General features: G+C 43.6%; 1 protein-coding gene across 7 annotated transcripts in view; it reads left to right on the forward strand.

The window, feature by feature from the left end:
* Positions 1–15,244, forward strand: part of SCUBE3 (signal peptide, CUB domain and EGF like domain containing 3) — a 114,146-nt gene that overhangs the window by 72,844 nt on the left and 26,058 nt on the right. For 4 of the 7 annotated variants that reach the window (XM_083617967.1, XM_083617969.1, XM_083617965.1 and 1 more), the window contains 3 exons: positions 292–339; positions 9,340–9,456; positions 13,823–13,945. In XM_083617967.1, coding sequence (XP_083474093.1) covers positions 292–339; positions 9,340–9,456; positions 13,823–13,945 — 288 coding nt within the window. The remainder of the gene's footprint in view (positions 1–291; positions 340–9,339; positions 9,457–13,822; positions 13,946–15,244) is intronic. The other 3 variants (XM_083617970.1, XM_083617968.1, XM_083617966.1) reach the window with 1 other exon arrangement.

The following is a 15,244-nucleotide window of genomic DNA, read 5'->3' on the forward strand; positions in this document are numbered from 1 at the left end:
TCAGCCTATGCTCTGGAAAAACCCACTAGTTAGTATTCTAGCACAGCCTGATATATGGTAGTAGACAAGCGGGGGTGTATGATGATTGGTGAACAGGAAGGAAACCATTATGAAATTGATCCATTGGCCAAGTGATTGGGTAGTTTCTTTCAGCCAGATTTGTGGGGGGAAAGGGGAGGGGAATCACTGAAATTTTGTGACTCATCTGTGCTTTGGGAATATTTACATTTTTTAAAGCCAAGCTCCTTGCTAGATACTGTTTCTAAACCACTTTTTTATAATATTAAACAGGGGAGAGGCACCTCCAGCAGCACGTTACCCCCCAGACGTTTTCTAATGGTAAATATTTTTGTTCTCTATCTCTATGAGGAGTTTTAACTATAGCTGCATTTTGTATTTTTGAATATAATAACTGGGCACAGGGGCCTGAGCTGTTGTACTAACTGCATGCCTCACTTTGCACCCTAGAGAGTAGGGCAGAAGGGCCACTCAAAGGGGCACTGGTGCTTACTAACTGTCTAACCTGCCCCAACTCTGCTATTTCTAAATCTCTTTTTAGCCTTTGTAATCTGCATGGTCCCCAGCTATCAGGGAAGAGTGTGCAGGCCTGGAGCTACGGAGATAGTGGAGAAAAAGACATGCATGGCAACAGAATTATCCCACAAATAACAGAACTTTTGTGCAATGTGGGGCTTCAGATGGCTGCTTGCTTTGCTTGGGCTAATGGACTGTTCTTTTGCTAGAAAATATAGCCATCCGCTTTTAGGGGTAAGGGGCAGTGTGTGTTCTGTTATTTGCTTCTGTATTGTGTAATCGCTAAAGCAGTTTCCAGAAGCTTGTCTGTCTCTGCTAGGTACTTAGCTGACTTTCATCGCTTACGTATGCAAAATCTACAGCAGTCTTTAATGTGCCATTAATGTGCTCAAGGATAGCATAATTACATCAATGGAACCACAAAGGCAACAAGGATTCAATGACTTGCCCCAAAACAGTGTTGAGATTCTATGGCAGAGCCAAATTTGGAGCCTGCATTTGGGAAACTTGTTTTTGAGTTACCTTTCTTATTGCCACCATATATTACAGCAAGTACTGGCTTCTGTTCTACTTACCTAATGAAAGATTTGTTACTTAAAATAGCATGCTAACAGACCTGGATAAAGATAGGGGGGTTGTACTTTGATTACGGTAGCAACTATGAGCATTGCATCCATATTAAACCTAAGGACACAGCAGGAAACTTTGAAAAACCATGCCAACATTCTGTAGATGTCACCAGCTAGTCCCTACTTGCCACTTTTGACTTGATAATGCTGGGTTAGCTCTAATTCACATTGTTTTATGCAGCTCTGAAGTATAGACCGAAGCATAAGGCTGAGCTGAGTGCATGATTACTCACTTCTTCCATGAGGATTCACATGAGACGAAAGGCTATGTGACTATGAGAAGGAAGGGGATTTGCCCTTTTCTGAGCTGCCTTATTTTGTAATGGTAGAGTTGAGGTAGGAGATAAGCACTGATGAAGCAGAATGGATGAAGGGAAAAAGGAAGGTCATTTTGTCTCTTACCGATGATCAAGACAATATCTTCAGAGACTAAGGTTAGCACCACACACACAAGGCAAAACTCAAATGGGTTGGTGACAACCACTATTTTTACAAACTTAATATGCTGCATAGTCATAGTCAAACATAATAGGCTGCTTGGACGAGTGAAGCCAACCACCTGTCTCCTGGATCCTTGCCCATCCTGGCTTATAAAAGCTAGCCGGGAAGGACTGGGCGATGGGCTTCGTGGGGTGGTGAATGCTTCCCTCCGTGAGGGAGCCTTCCCAGACCCGCTGAAAGAGGCGGTTATTAAACCGCTTCTTAAAAAACCATCTTTAGATGCAGCCACGATGGCCAATTATCTCCCAGTCTCAAATCTCCCATTCTTGGGCAAGGTGATTGAGCGAGTGGTTGCTGAACAACTCCAGGCACGCCTGGAAGAAGCGGACCATTTGGATCCCTTCCAGTCGGGATTCAGGCCTCATCATGGGACTGAAACTGCCTTGGTCGCACTGGTTGATGATCTCCGGCGGGCTAGGGACAAAGGTGAGAGCTGTTTCCTAGTTCTGCTGGATCTCTCAGCGGCGTTTGATACCATCGACCATAACATCCTTCTGGACCGTCTTGAGGGGCTGGGAGCTGGGGGCACTGTCATACAGTGGTTCCGCTCCTTCCTCCTGGGCCGTGTTCAGAAAGTGGTGGTGGGGGATGAGTGTTCAGACCCCTGGGCTCTCACTTGTGGGGTGCCTCAGGGTTCTGTCCTCTCCCCCATGCTTTTCAACATTTACATGCAGCCACTGGGAGAGATCATCAGGAGGTTTGGACTGGGTATTCATCAGTATGCGGATGATACCCAGCTCTACCTCTCTTTTAAATCAGAACCAGTGAAGGCGGTGAAGGTCCTGTGTGAGTGTCTGGAAGCGGTTGGAGGATGGATGGCGGCTAACAGATTGAGGTTGAATCCTGACAAGACAGAAGTACTGTTTTTGGGGGACAGGAGGCGGGCAGGTGTGGAGGATTCCCTGGTCCTGAATGGGGTAACTGTGCCCCTGAAGGACCAGGTGCGCAGCCTGGGAGTCATTTTGGACTCACAGCTGTCCATGGAGGCACAGGTCAAATCTGTATCCAGGGCAGCTGTTTACCAGCTCCATCTGGTACGTAGGCTGAGACCCTATCTGCCTGCAGACTGTCTCGCCAGAGAGGTACATGCTCTGGTTATCTCCTGCTTGGACTACTGCAATGCGCTCTACGTGGGGCTACCTTTGAAGGTGACCCGGAAACTACAACTAATCCAGAATGCGGCAGCTAGACTGGTGACTGGGAGCGGCCGCCGAGACATATAACACCGGTCTTGAAAGACCTACATTGGCTCCCAGTACGTTTCCGAGCACAATTCAAAGTGTTGGTGCTGACCTTTAAAGCCCTAAACGGCCTCGGTCCAGTATATCTGAAGGAGCATCTCCTCCCCCATCGTTCTGCCCGGACACTGAGGTCCAGCTCCGAGGGCCTTCTGGCGGTTCCCTCACTGCGAGAGGCCAAGTTACAGGGAACCAGGCAGAAGGCCTTCTCGGTAGTGGCGCCCGCCCTGTGGAACGCCCTCCCATCAGATGTCAAAGCGATAAACATCTACCTGACATTCAGAAGACATCTGAAGGCAGCCCTGTTCAGGGAAGTTTTTAATATGTGACATTTTAGTGTATCTTTCATCTTTGTTGGAAGCCGCCCAGAGTGGCTGGGGAAACCCAGCCAGATGGGCGGGGTACAAATAATAAATTATTATTATTATTATTATTATTATTATTATTATTATTATTATTATTATCATAGTCTTCCAAGGGCTCTTCCAGATGATTATTTTTTTGTGGATGATACTATTTCATCACTCCTTGATGCTAGATGATTTGCACCAGATATGTGCAGTCTGTGTCTCAAATTGTAGCAATTCTCAGTTGTTTTGCTTGTCCCATGCTTGAAATGAAGGATTCCTATTACTAAGCGATAATAATTTTTGTAGGGTCCTGGCATCATCTTCACATTTTTCACAGCACTAGTAATAAGCTTTCTTTCTTTTCCTGTCTGTCTGTTTTTTGTTTTTGTTTTGCATCATAAGAGTGCTAAAACTTGATTACGCCCCAACCATCCCCCAGTATTCTACTTGGACCACCCACTGTCTATTTAAATCAAATCAAAGACTCCATGGGGAATATGTTTTTGTTTGTTTGTCATAATGGTATCAATATAGCAGCCCACCGACATGCTGAATATGCTTGTGGGGAATATGCTTTGAATGTAATAATGCTTCTGAAACATTTTGGTAGGTGATGCTGGGGAGGCTACTTACAATTTTGAGGGGGGAAATAGCTGATGAGGAAAGGGTGAAATTTCCCCCTTTCCTCCTTCCTCCCACCTTGCTGCTCAGCTGAACAAAATTGCTTCCCATTGTTTGGGGCTTCATTACACACATCAGTTACCCATCAAACATTTTTGCACCACAACTAAAGTCAGCATTACCCCACACCTGTACTCTGGACTGGAGATTGTAGACCAAGGTGTCAGCTTTGTGGTACTTGGGAGTAAGGCTGGGCCTGGCTGTTGTACACTCATCTATGTCACATTTTTCCTTGTCTTGGCAGCTCACATGTTTTGCTCAACAGTTCTGCTCCAACTGTAGAAACATTTGTTTTCAGCTTGGAGATGTCTGGTTGACTTTTGTTAAACAACTCCCATGTTCCATCCTGGAAGGCATTACTTCTCAGTGAAAGAGCCAGTGTGGTGTAGTGGTTAAGAGCGGTAGACTCGTAATCTGGTGAACTGGGTTCGCGTCTCCCCTCCTCCACATGCAGCTGCTGGGTGACCTTGGGCTAGTCACACTTCTTTGAAGTCTCTCAGCCTCACTCACCTCACAGTTTGTTGTGGGGGAGGAAGGGAAAGGAGAATGTTAGCCGCTTTGAGACTCCTTTGGGTAGTGATAAAGCGGGATATCAAATCCAAACTCTTCTTCAAACTCTTTTTTCTGTATACTGATGGGAGTCAGCATTCTTCACCTGATCTTAACATTGGCAAAAGGTTTACAACCTTAGCCCTCTGGAGATCCTTTGTCATTCAGTTCCTGTGCAAGAGAAATACTAAACACTGGAAAGGGATGCTGCCCCTGAAGATCCTAATTAAAGTTAGAATTGATTCTCACTGCAGGAAGAAGTTACATGATGCTCCTCCATACCACAAAAAAACAAAGACAGTTCAAGGTTTCAGGGAGAAGGATTAAAACCTAGACTTTTCCTTGACACACTAGATTTTAATATGTAGAAGTATTTTCTATGTTTTCCCCTCTGTGGGGCAGCATTTTACTATGTGAGCTCCCACCTACAGCCTCTAAAGTGGTGCAACCAAGACATAGGTCTTCTACTTCATTGAGAACTGTAATTACTGATTTGGCAGGATATCACAAAACAGAGACAAGATATGTCTGGGATGCTGACTTAAGACTTATGGAACTTTTCCATTTGTTAGCCAGTTGTGCTATGGCCTGGTGTATCTGCTGTGTAGGGCTCCAGAAGCAAGGTAGTCTTGCTTTTCCCACATGCATGTGTGCATGCTCTTTGTGGTTTTGTGAATCATGTTGATTCTCTTAGATCTGGAGAGCCATGTTCCCCATAGTCACTCAGGATGAATAGAAAATATCACACATTCTGCTGTCTCTTAATTTTGGAAGAGAAAGTACAGTAAACTGGTGTCCTCCACTATGGTGCCTTCCAGATGTTGTTGGACTGCACCTCCCAACATCTCTTGACAATTGGCTGTGCTGGTTGGGGCTGGACGGAGTTACTAGTCCAACAATATTTGGAGGGCACAACAGTGGCCACAGTAGCAGCATGAAGACTGAAAAATGCTGTTGTATCTTAGAGGCTAACTGGTCACTGTGATGTGTACGCTTTTGTAAATAACAGTCCATTTCATCATACATCTGATTTATCATGTTTCCTCTCTCCATGAGCCATGTTGCCTGTCTCTATTGATTTGCAACATTTTCTTTTCCTATATGGCTTATTAGTCCGTTTCCTAATAGAGAGAGGTTAACAGCGTGATTTGCTGTTTCTTAATGTGCTGCATAAGATATTCATTAATATGAACAGATGACATATGCAAATAATACAAAATGCCTCAAGGCGATTAAATTCAATACAGACTGTAAAGATTTACAGAAGGATCATGTAAAACTATGCTAGGACAATAAAATGCAAAATAAAAATTCATTGTTGATGGGTTTAAAAACCTCTAAACATTTTAACAGCTTGATTGTATAGCAGTCATTGCATAGCTAATTATGTAATAGCTATATACTAACTTGGCATATGAGAATATAGTTAAACACCTCATTAGTGCTTATGGCTCAGTGGCCCAGAAAAGATCTTAGTTATTTTCCCCAAGTTCTGAGCACCGCAGGATGTTGATGACCTTTTAAAATTCTGTCTGCTTTAAGGCCACTGCGTTCTTACGCAAAAAATGTTCCATATGTGCATTGGTGCCTGTGGATCTGCCTCATATGATAATGGTTACTATGGATCTGCTATTGATATAATCAGCTCAGGGTACACCCCGTCCAAAGTTTAAGATGGCAAATAGATGTAAATCTAAGAGTGGGATATAAATTTAAAGAATAAAACTTTAGGCTGTTTGGAAAGAGAGAAGATGATGATGATCATGACAGTGATGCTAATGATAAATATTATGCCAGTTTGGTCTGAATATTTCAGGTTGCATGTTATAATAGGTGCACAACTGCAGTGGGAATGTAACCACCTACATTGCTTAGTCTGAAACCAAATGACTGATCAACATGTGCTATATTAGTGGAATTAATTAGTCTTGGAATCGTATTTGTGGATTTGTACATGCAGAGAAAAACCAAGATTACTGTGCACTAATGGTGCTGAGGTGTGTCCCCCAAAAATTGTCCTACAGGGTGGAGCAGAAGAGCCAATGTGGCACCCTCAGATATTGCAGACTCCAACTTTCACCTGCTCTGACCACTGGCCATGTTGGCTGGAGCTAATAGGGGCTGTAGTCCAGGCCATCGGAAGGGCACCACATTGGCTACTCTGGATAACAGAATGTGCAACTAATATAATCCGTCAAAACGCTGATTAGTAAATTTTGGGGCTTGCCTGTTTTCTTTGTTTTATTAAGATCAAGCTGCCTAAACTACATAAACTTGGAGTGGGAAGGAGGAGTTGTCACAGGGTGACAGGGAGAGAGAGGCAGCTTCAGTGATGGAATGTTTAGGGAGAAATGTAATTAGCAAGTTGCTTCACTTTTATGCCCTCCAGAGTGCCTAGCAAAATACTGGTGCAAATGAAATGTGTGACGCATTTCTCCTAAAGCTCCCATTAAATTTAATTGAGGTAGATTGAACCCTAAAATGTGTAGTAGTTGTAGAAATTGTAAATGAAACTGATATAAAGTGCTAGTGCACTTTATGCTAGTGCACTTGGCGAGGGGGGGTGTTCAAAAAGTATGATCAGAATTCAACACACCTTTCTTCCTAGTGGGAAGATCAGCTCAGACCATTATATAATAGTCTAGTTATTATATTGTAAGAAAAATGCTATTGTCTTAGCTACCAGCCCTCCATAACTACACACCTTATCAATACTTGTGACATTACCTAATAATTGTACGGAGACTATGATTTTTTCACTTCAGTATGTAAGCAAATTGCTGGTTAAATATGTTAAAAGGGACATGTAGGAGCTTTTCTATGAAACTGGAGTGTTCTTAATGAGGGCCACCCACAACGTTCTGTTCTGAACTTCCTTGTTCTGGAGTAAGAGATTACGTGTTGCCCTAAAATAAAGTCTTATGTAACCACTGGTACCCTGAACATGAACTCTTGCTGCCTTTGGAACATATTGTTTGCCTTTTCTATCGGCCTCATAACAAACCATAACTGGCCCTTTTGCATACCAAAGGCCTAGACTTCATGGATGCTTTTCACAAAGTATATTTAAGAGGAAATAAAATCTTCAATGACTTGCTTTGCTTTGGCCCAGCCCTGAAACTACAAGAGTTAAAGTACAACATTTGCTTTGATGGGTTACATTACATAAACTGAGTAAGTATGTTTATAGTATTTTAGTTTCATAGGCATGGGTCACTTTTAGACGGAAAGCATTCCAGTTTCTTTGCTCACTAATACCCAAAACAGATTACATTCCTTAGAGCCCAAGACACATACTGTAGTCACTAATATTTTCAAATATGAATCTTCATTAACAAGCTACTCCATTTCTATGCAATGTACTTTGTGGCAAGAACAACAAATGAAGATTGATTTGCAAGCACATTTTGTCAAGATGTAAATGATGTGTGTTAAATACTTCCCCATCCTGAGTAGCAAGCATCTGAGTTGGTTAGAAGAATTCAATTAAAGTAAAAGCCCAGCCAATGCTGCTATTGTTCATGTACGCAAAGGCAGATTATGTATGTAACAGCAGTGGGTGGCATAGTAGGGTGGCCCCAGTCACCTAACTTCTGATTGGTCACATAACATCTGCTTGTGGGGAGGAAGAGGGAGAAGTGGTGAAGAGTTTGGCATAGTGCAAATGCACCAGCAGAGCCAGTCCATGTTCCTGCTGGTGTGTTTGCACTGTGCTAACCTCTCCACCACCTCCCTCTCCACCTTCTGTGAACTGCCAGCCACACAACCGACCAGAAGTCAGGTGAGAAGCAGAGTCCCACCACGCTGTCTGCTTCTGGTATGTATTTATGTATTTATTCATTCATAGCATTTGTATCCCACTCTTCAGCCAGAAAGGATCCCAGAGTGGCTTACATATCAATATCAATACGTATATATAAACAGTAGCTACCAATTACTACAATCCAAACGTTACAACATAAAAAGAAGAAAGGGTGGGAAAGGAAGATGAAATCAAGCAAACTTATGTTACCAGGTTCTCATATCAACTAACTGACATTGAAGCAGATGGGTCTAAAAACAGGCCTTGTTGGACCCTTGAGAAATAGCCCAGTTTCCCTACTTCCCTGAGGTGTCTGCAGCAGAAATGTGTTGATCTTATGGGGAGTTTGGCTTTCTGGAGCCTAACCGGCTTCTCTTTACTCCACCATTCAGAGCAGATGGTTCTCCTGCTCCATCTCAGTTGGTTCTGAGTGGGGAGTGGGGAAGAGCAGCCCAGGCTTTCTGGTGAGAGCAGTAGCATGTGGAAATGGCAGTTCCTTGTATCTGCTTGTTCTTCTTTTCCTCACATGGATGTTGGAAATGATGGGCGGTGGGGGTGGCAAACCAATTATTCCCTTTTTAACTTTTCTGCCATGTACACACTATGACAGGAGTGCCCTGAACTATTTTTTGCAGTGTCTTTGGCTGACAAAATGAATTTCTGTGAAACAGAATATCTGACAGGATAATACTGGGCACTCTGCTTTCTTTCTTTCTTTTTCTTTTTGAAAGTTTGATGTTTCATTTCCATTCATAAGCAGAAGTGGAATATTTTGTATACCTCAGTCTAGCACAGTTCATGGGAAATCATTTGCCTCAATATTCCCATTTTGTATTTTTTGTGTGAACTGCCCTTGGATCTTTGGATGAAGGGCAGTGTACAAATTTAATAAATAATAATAACAACAAGAAGACAGAATATCACCCAGAAACTTTATAAAAATTTCATATCTATCCTGTCAACACTCGTATAGTCTTCAGGAACTGTTGTTGAAGTTTTGAAGTATTTACACATACTTTAAAAGTGTTCTCCGTTGTTGGTTTATCTTCTTTCAGAAACATGTGCTGTCAACAATGGAGGCTGTGACAGCAAGTGCCATGATGCAGCCACCGGCGTGCACTGCAGCTGCCCAATGGGATTCATGCTTCAGCCTGATAGAAAAACATGCAAAGGTAAATGGCAGCCAAATGTATATCCAGTGTATGGGAGAACATGTTCCACAGAACAGGACTGGGCCTTGTAGAGTTCCTTCTTCAGTTTACAAGTTGGAAAGTCAAATTTTACCTAGATGGGGCACTATACTTACGGGACGTCTCCCAGTGCCCCTTTCCATGAACTGCCTCATTTAGCTGTTGCCTCCACAGAGCCGTCAATGGTATCCTCAACAACTGAGTTTCATAGTAACTCTGTCCTTAAAATTTATTGTGACATTAATTAAAACTGTTGATCCAAATCTAAGAGATGATTGCAGCATTTTCACCAGAGGCTGCTGGTGACAACTGTCTTAGCCATTGTTTGACCTGGTTTTCCAAGTGTAACAATAGGTCTGGTGAGCAGCCCAAGGTAGTGAAACCTCCATGTTCTAGCTTCATTCCCTCTTCACAGCTCTACCAAGCGTCATTATTTCAAAAGCTTGCCAACCTTTTCATTATTTCTTGACAAAGAAATGGGAAACAGAAAATTGCCTTGTATCACATCAGACCATTGGTCTACACTGACTGGTGCTTGAACTCCAGAGTTTCAGACAGGAGTTTTTTTCAGCCCTGTTTGGAGATACAAGGGATTGAACCTGCAACCTTCTGCATGTAAAACGTGTGCTTTGCTGCTAAGCTACAGCCCCGAGGACTTTCTCAAAAGATTCTCCCCTCTTCCTCTGCATACCCACCACATGCAAGTGCAGTTGTTACTTATTTGTTGAATGGGACATTTTCAACACAAGGTAGCATTTCTGTTGTGGGGATTTCACATTTACCCAGCACTCAAAACTCTGCTGATTTTTTGCTAAGAAAATTCTGTTTCTGCCCCTACTTCTCAGCTATGGTGTCTTTTTGCAGCTGGGAGTGTTGAGTGAAATATCATTCCTGTCTCCTGAGTTTGAATAGTGCCCATGGCCCCAAGCAACACAACTCCCCAAGATGCCAGTGCCATTTAAAAAGGGGATCAATTTATTTTTTTGTTACTTTTGAAGCTGAGTGTCAACCTGCTATACAACTCTCCTGGCCTTATGCTGCCTCCCTCCCCGCACCCTCCTTCCCATCACAGCAATGTTCATCCATGGACTGTTGGCATTTTGGAGACAGGGCCTTCCAGAGTTAAAACTATATCTCCCACAGATATATATGTACATGCATACACACACATGGCTTCCCTCCCCCTTGGTTAATTACATGAGGACAAGGTATCACGCTATTGCTGCTGGATTGGCATTAGCATGAATATGAGTGAGAGAAGCGTGTAGGCTTTTTTATCATCTGGAAAGGCTTGCAGAGAAAAAGGTGAGACTCCACAAATGGAGGGCGTCTGTGTTCTGTCTCTGGCAGCTCCAGGGAACGTGACCTTAGTTAAAAGGGGGGGAAAGCCCTTCTGCTGAAAGCTGTCTAACCGCCTTACTGATTCCAGACCCCATTTGCTTCATTATTATTTTTCAGAGCTCACCGCCTCCAAGATGCTAGAGTTCCAGGAAAGCATAATAACCCAGAGCCATATCCCCTGTGTCTGGGATTTTATTACAGTTTGGAGCTGTTTTACTGCTAGTTCACTTCACTCACAATAACAACAACAATAATGATAATAATAATAAAAAGCTCCAACTTCATAGTTCCTGCTAGAACTGATGGGTTGGGGGAGACACAAGGGAGCAGCCTCAGATGAGGTTTGCTTGAACTTTCTTTCTGGGATTCATCAGCCTTGGTTCATTCTATTTTACAGACCATTTCCTAGCAATAAATTTTCTAGCTTGTAAGTAAAAATATATCTTAACAGGTAGCAGAAGCTATTTGAGAATTTAGGGAATCGTGTGTGAGAGAGAAAGAGAGGGGGGTGGATGTGGGAGAGAGAAATGTTGATTTTTGCAAAACAGCCAAATTGTAAAGGGTTTTTTTTTAGTCTACGTTTATTTTCAAATTCACTGTTCTTTGAAAACTATTTCCTCTTCCAGTATAGTTATTTGCAATCCCTCCTGTTCATTATTTGAGTGCTCAGAGCTAGTTAACTATTGCATCCAGACAGTGATTATTGTGATTTTGGACCTAAGACTGGTCTCAGCCTTCATGTGCAGGGAGCTAATAAGGCTAAGCCATTGCCACTTCCCCACCCCTCTCCACTTAGGGCACAATCCTAAGGGGGTGTTGCAAGGATCATAGGGATCATAGGATGCAGCAGATCTTTTCCTCTGCCTATGGAGAGGGAGGCCAATGAGCAGATAAGGGGATCTGGTCATACAAGCCTCCCTGTTGCGGGCACAGAAACCCCACTGGCCCTTGCTGCTTTGCTGTTTGTGCTCCGATAGTAGTAATGGCATGTTGGGAACTCAGCAGAAGAGGCTTTGGATCCAGCCAATTCAAAGGTCTCTCATTCCTCCAACACATTCCAGGAATTGCCAGGTTGTTGGTGGTGTGCCAAGTGTGCTAGTCCTGGGACTGTACTTACTTTCCAGCTCAATTGGGCAGGCAGGTGAAGAAAAACACCAGATCAGGGGGAACACACCTTTTTTTCTGCTGGTGTGAACCTACCAAGGTGTTGGATATGACAGTTCCTCCATCTTGGATTCTCTCTTTCCCATAAGATTGTCCTGCTCAACTTCTCATCCAGATACAGTAGCAAACAGCTTGCTGGGGCGGTACTGCTCACTTAACCTCCAGTTGATCACACCATTGCTGCTTACCAAGAAGTAGAGGGTGAGGTGGCAGTGAGGTCAGTGTAGTGCAGACTCACTTGCAAGAGCACTGGATTGACTCTGCCAGTGTGTTTGCACTACACTGACCTTACTGCTGCATTGCCCCTCTACCTCCCAATAAACAGCAGCACAACCAACTAGGAATCTTGTGAGTGGCAGCAGCCCACCATTGCTACTGTCCAGTCATTGGTTGTTGTGAACCTACAGTCTTAGCCATATATCTGTCACTTCTCAACAACTGGTGGCTTCCTGCTCATCTTTAACATAACGCTTCTGCTTCAGAACAATGCTCTGGGTAGCCTGCGCACTGTGTGCATGACCAACATCAACTTAGGCAACAGAACTTGTGCACAAGGATGTATTTTGAGCAACTGCCTCTGAGGAAGGTGGCTACACTTGAAATGTCACTTACTATACCTACATGGTGGGCTACATTCTTCTTACTATAAACAGCTTCACATAGCCCCCTTTGAAGTTCATCTCTCTCACCTTTCCGGTGCTGTTCTGCTTCCCCCACCCCCACCCCGAAAGTGGCAATGGAGGCCACATTCTAGACAGAACTTAATTGCACATCTAAGTCCCTGCTTGAACTGGTTCCTTTCGGCTCAGTGCGCATCTAAGCCAAGGTTTGGCTTAGCATGTTTGTTCAAATCAGGGCTTGTGGTTATTACTGAGGACCCCCTATTTTTCAAAAGCCAAGCAAATCAGAAGGAGTTGAGGTTGGATGGGTGCAGGGAGGAGCGGAAGCAGAGTCCCCTCCACCACATGGGTTGAGTGGGAGAAGATGGAAGTGCATCAAGCTGCTGTCAGTGGGGCAGCCAGCGAAGCTGCATGTCCACTGTGGCTGCTGCTGCTTTTCTGCTACTGAGAAAAGCTGCTCCACCTCAGTGCCAGGGGCAGGTAGTGCCACAGTGCCTGGAAGTGAAGGGTGATCAGCTGCCCCATTCTCTGTCAGCCTGTGGGAAGGCAGCTCATATCAGCAGTGTTATCAGCTAGGATCATTGTGCGATATTGGTGGTGCCTTGAAATTAGCTGCTCTGTTCTCCCTCGCGCGAGGAGTGATATATTGCCAAGTCAAAATTGTTATCGTGATGTGATTTCAAAACTGATTTTGGCCAATACAGTATATTGAAAAATTGCACACTGCTAAAACAGACCATAAAATATGTGGTATTACCATGCAAAAATGACAAGGAAATAGTTGGAGGGAAGGCAAGGGATGGGGCCACAAATCCCATGGGTGCATTCCGTGGATTCCCAGGGGTCCCCGGACCCCTAATTGGGAACCACTGGCCTAGAACAAACCTTGATGACAGCATATGGGGGAAGGAGGAGAGAGCTTAATCAGAAGCTCTGGTTCAAACGGCATGCTAGACCAAATTTTGGTTTAGCTGTTATGCCACGCTGAGCTAAAAGGACCCAGGAGGAGCAAAACTGCTATAGTTCCCTTCCTGAGATCCTACACATTCATGCTAAGCCACAGTTTAGCTTCGTGTTAATGTCACCTGTGTTTTGAACCCAGGAGTACCACCCACCAATTTTATTTCTTCATTGAGTGGGCATGCATTCAACTGTCACAATTTCTTAACTAATTCCCTTAGTTAAGCATCTTTTGCCTTGTGTTTCCCCCCTCCCTACTGCAGATATTGATGAATGTAGGTTGAACAATGGTGGCTGTGACCACATCTGCAGGAACACAGTGGGGAGTTTTGAATGCAGTTGTAAGAAAGGATATAAGCTGCTGATCAACGAAAGGACCTGTCAAGGTAAAGTCATCTTGGGATCTTTGCTGAAAAGAGTGGTGCAACTATTGTATGAGTTCAAAGGTTTTAGGCACTGAGCTAGATTTGCTCACAGTTGTGGCCTGCAACATTGGAATGTTCCTTCTCCTAAGCACACAACATGCTCCAGAGCTAAGAAATTATGGGACAGTTTTCAAGGAAACATGATAGCCAGTCATTTGTTCTGTTCTCCATAAGAGTAAAAATCAGTTGAAATTCTTTGGAAGATCCTGAGATAGGCATGACTGCATGAGCAGGCCAGCTACTAACTAGCCATGCTTTCAGGCACCCACCCAAGTAGAAAGGGAAGATGCTAAAATACTGCTTCAAAGATGGAAGAGGGACCTGATGCAGAATGGAACTGTACAAATTAGTCTCCACTCCTATTAACACCTGGCAGCTTTTTGTTAAGCAGCAATATAATGAACTTATCTGTATGGCAGTTAATTAACACCCTTAATCCCCTCAGACTTCTTTCCTAACTTTCTTAGTCCTCAGTATGCTTTGTTGGAAAAAAATAATGTAAAGTTTGTATTGCTGTCTTGATTTAAAAATAAACAAACAAATGCATAAACATGAATTTTAGTTCATCATTCTGAGCACTATAAATGTTGGTTTTCTTACTTTGAAAAAAAGTTTAAAACCAGGTGAAAAAAATGAACTTTGTAGTGTAGAAGAGGGAATTTTACCCGCTGAAGTTCCCTGTTTAATGGTTGTGTAAAACAGGAGTTTTTGTATAAAGGAGTTCTGTCTTTTTTCACCTGGACACTCTGTTTAAAACCCTGCTGTCCTGAAATAGATGTTACTTCAGCATATCTTCAGAGTACATGCAGGAGAGGATCCATAGGTGGGGGGTATTTAAGCTGGTGGCTGCTTTCCAGGAGCCAGCCCTAGACATTTTGCTGCCTGAAGCAAAGGACAAGATGGTTCCTTCCTATTTAATGTACAAAGTCAGTAGGGCTGGCAGGTGATGGATCAGCATTGTCCACCAGACCTGAGGGCACCAGGCAGACCACGTGTCCTACAACAGAGTGGAATGAACAGGGTCTTGGAAGGAATGGCAAGCGAGAGAGTTGATGCCACTGGCCCCATAACCCAGCATCTGCTGCCTCACTCTACTGTTTCCCTGTGGTTTGTTACCCTGTCCAGTAGGTTTAGTTGGGGTGTCAAGAGGAGAATTTTGGTGATAGATCTGCCAGCCCAGCTTTACAGAGGTAGATTTGTTCAAATTTTCTAATTTGAACAAATCTACTTTTGTAAAGCTGTTTTATCTTTTCTTTCAGG

The sequence above is a fragment of the Podarcis filfolensis genome, assembly GCF_964270895.1.
Source record: "Podarcis filfolensis genome assembly, chromosome: 6".
Taxonomy (NCBI): domain Eukaryota; kingdom Metazoa; phylum Chordata; class Lepidosauria; order Squamata; family Lacertidae; genus Podarcis; species Podarcis filfolensis.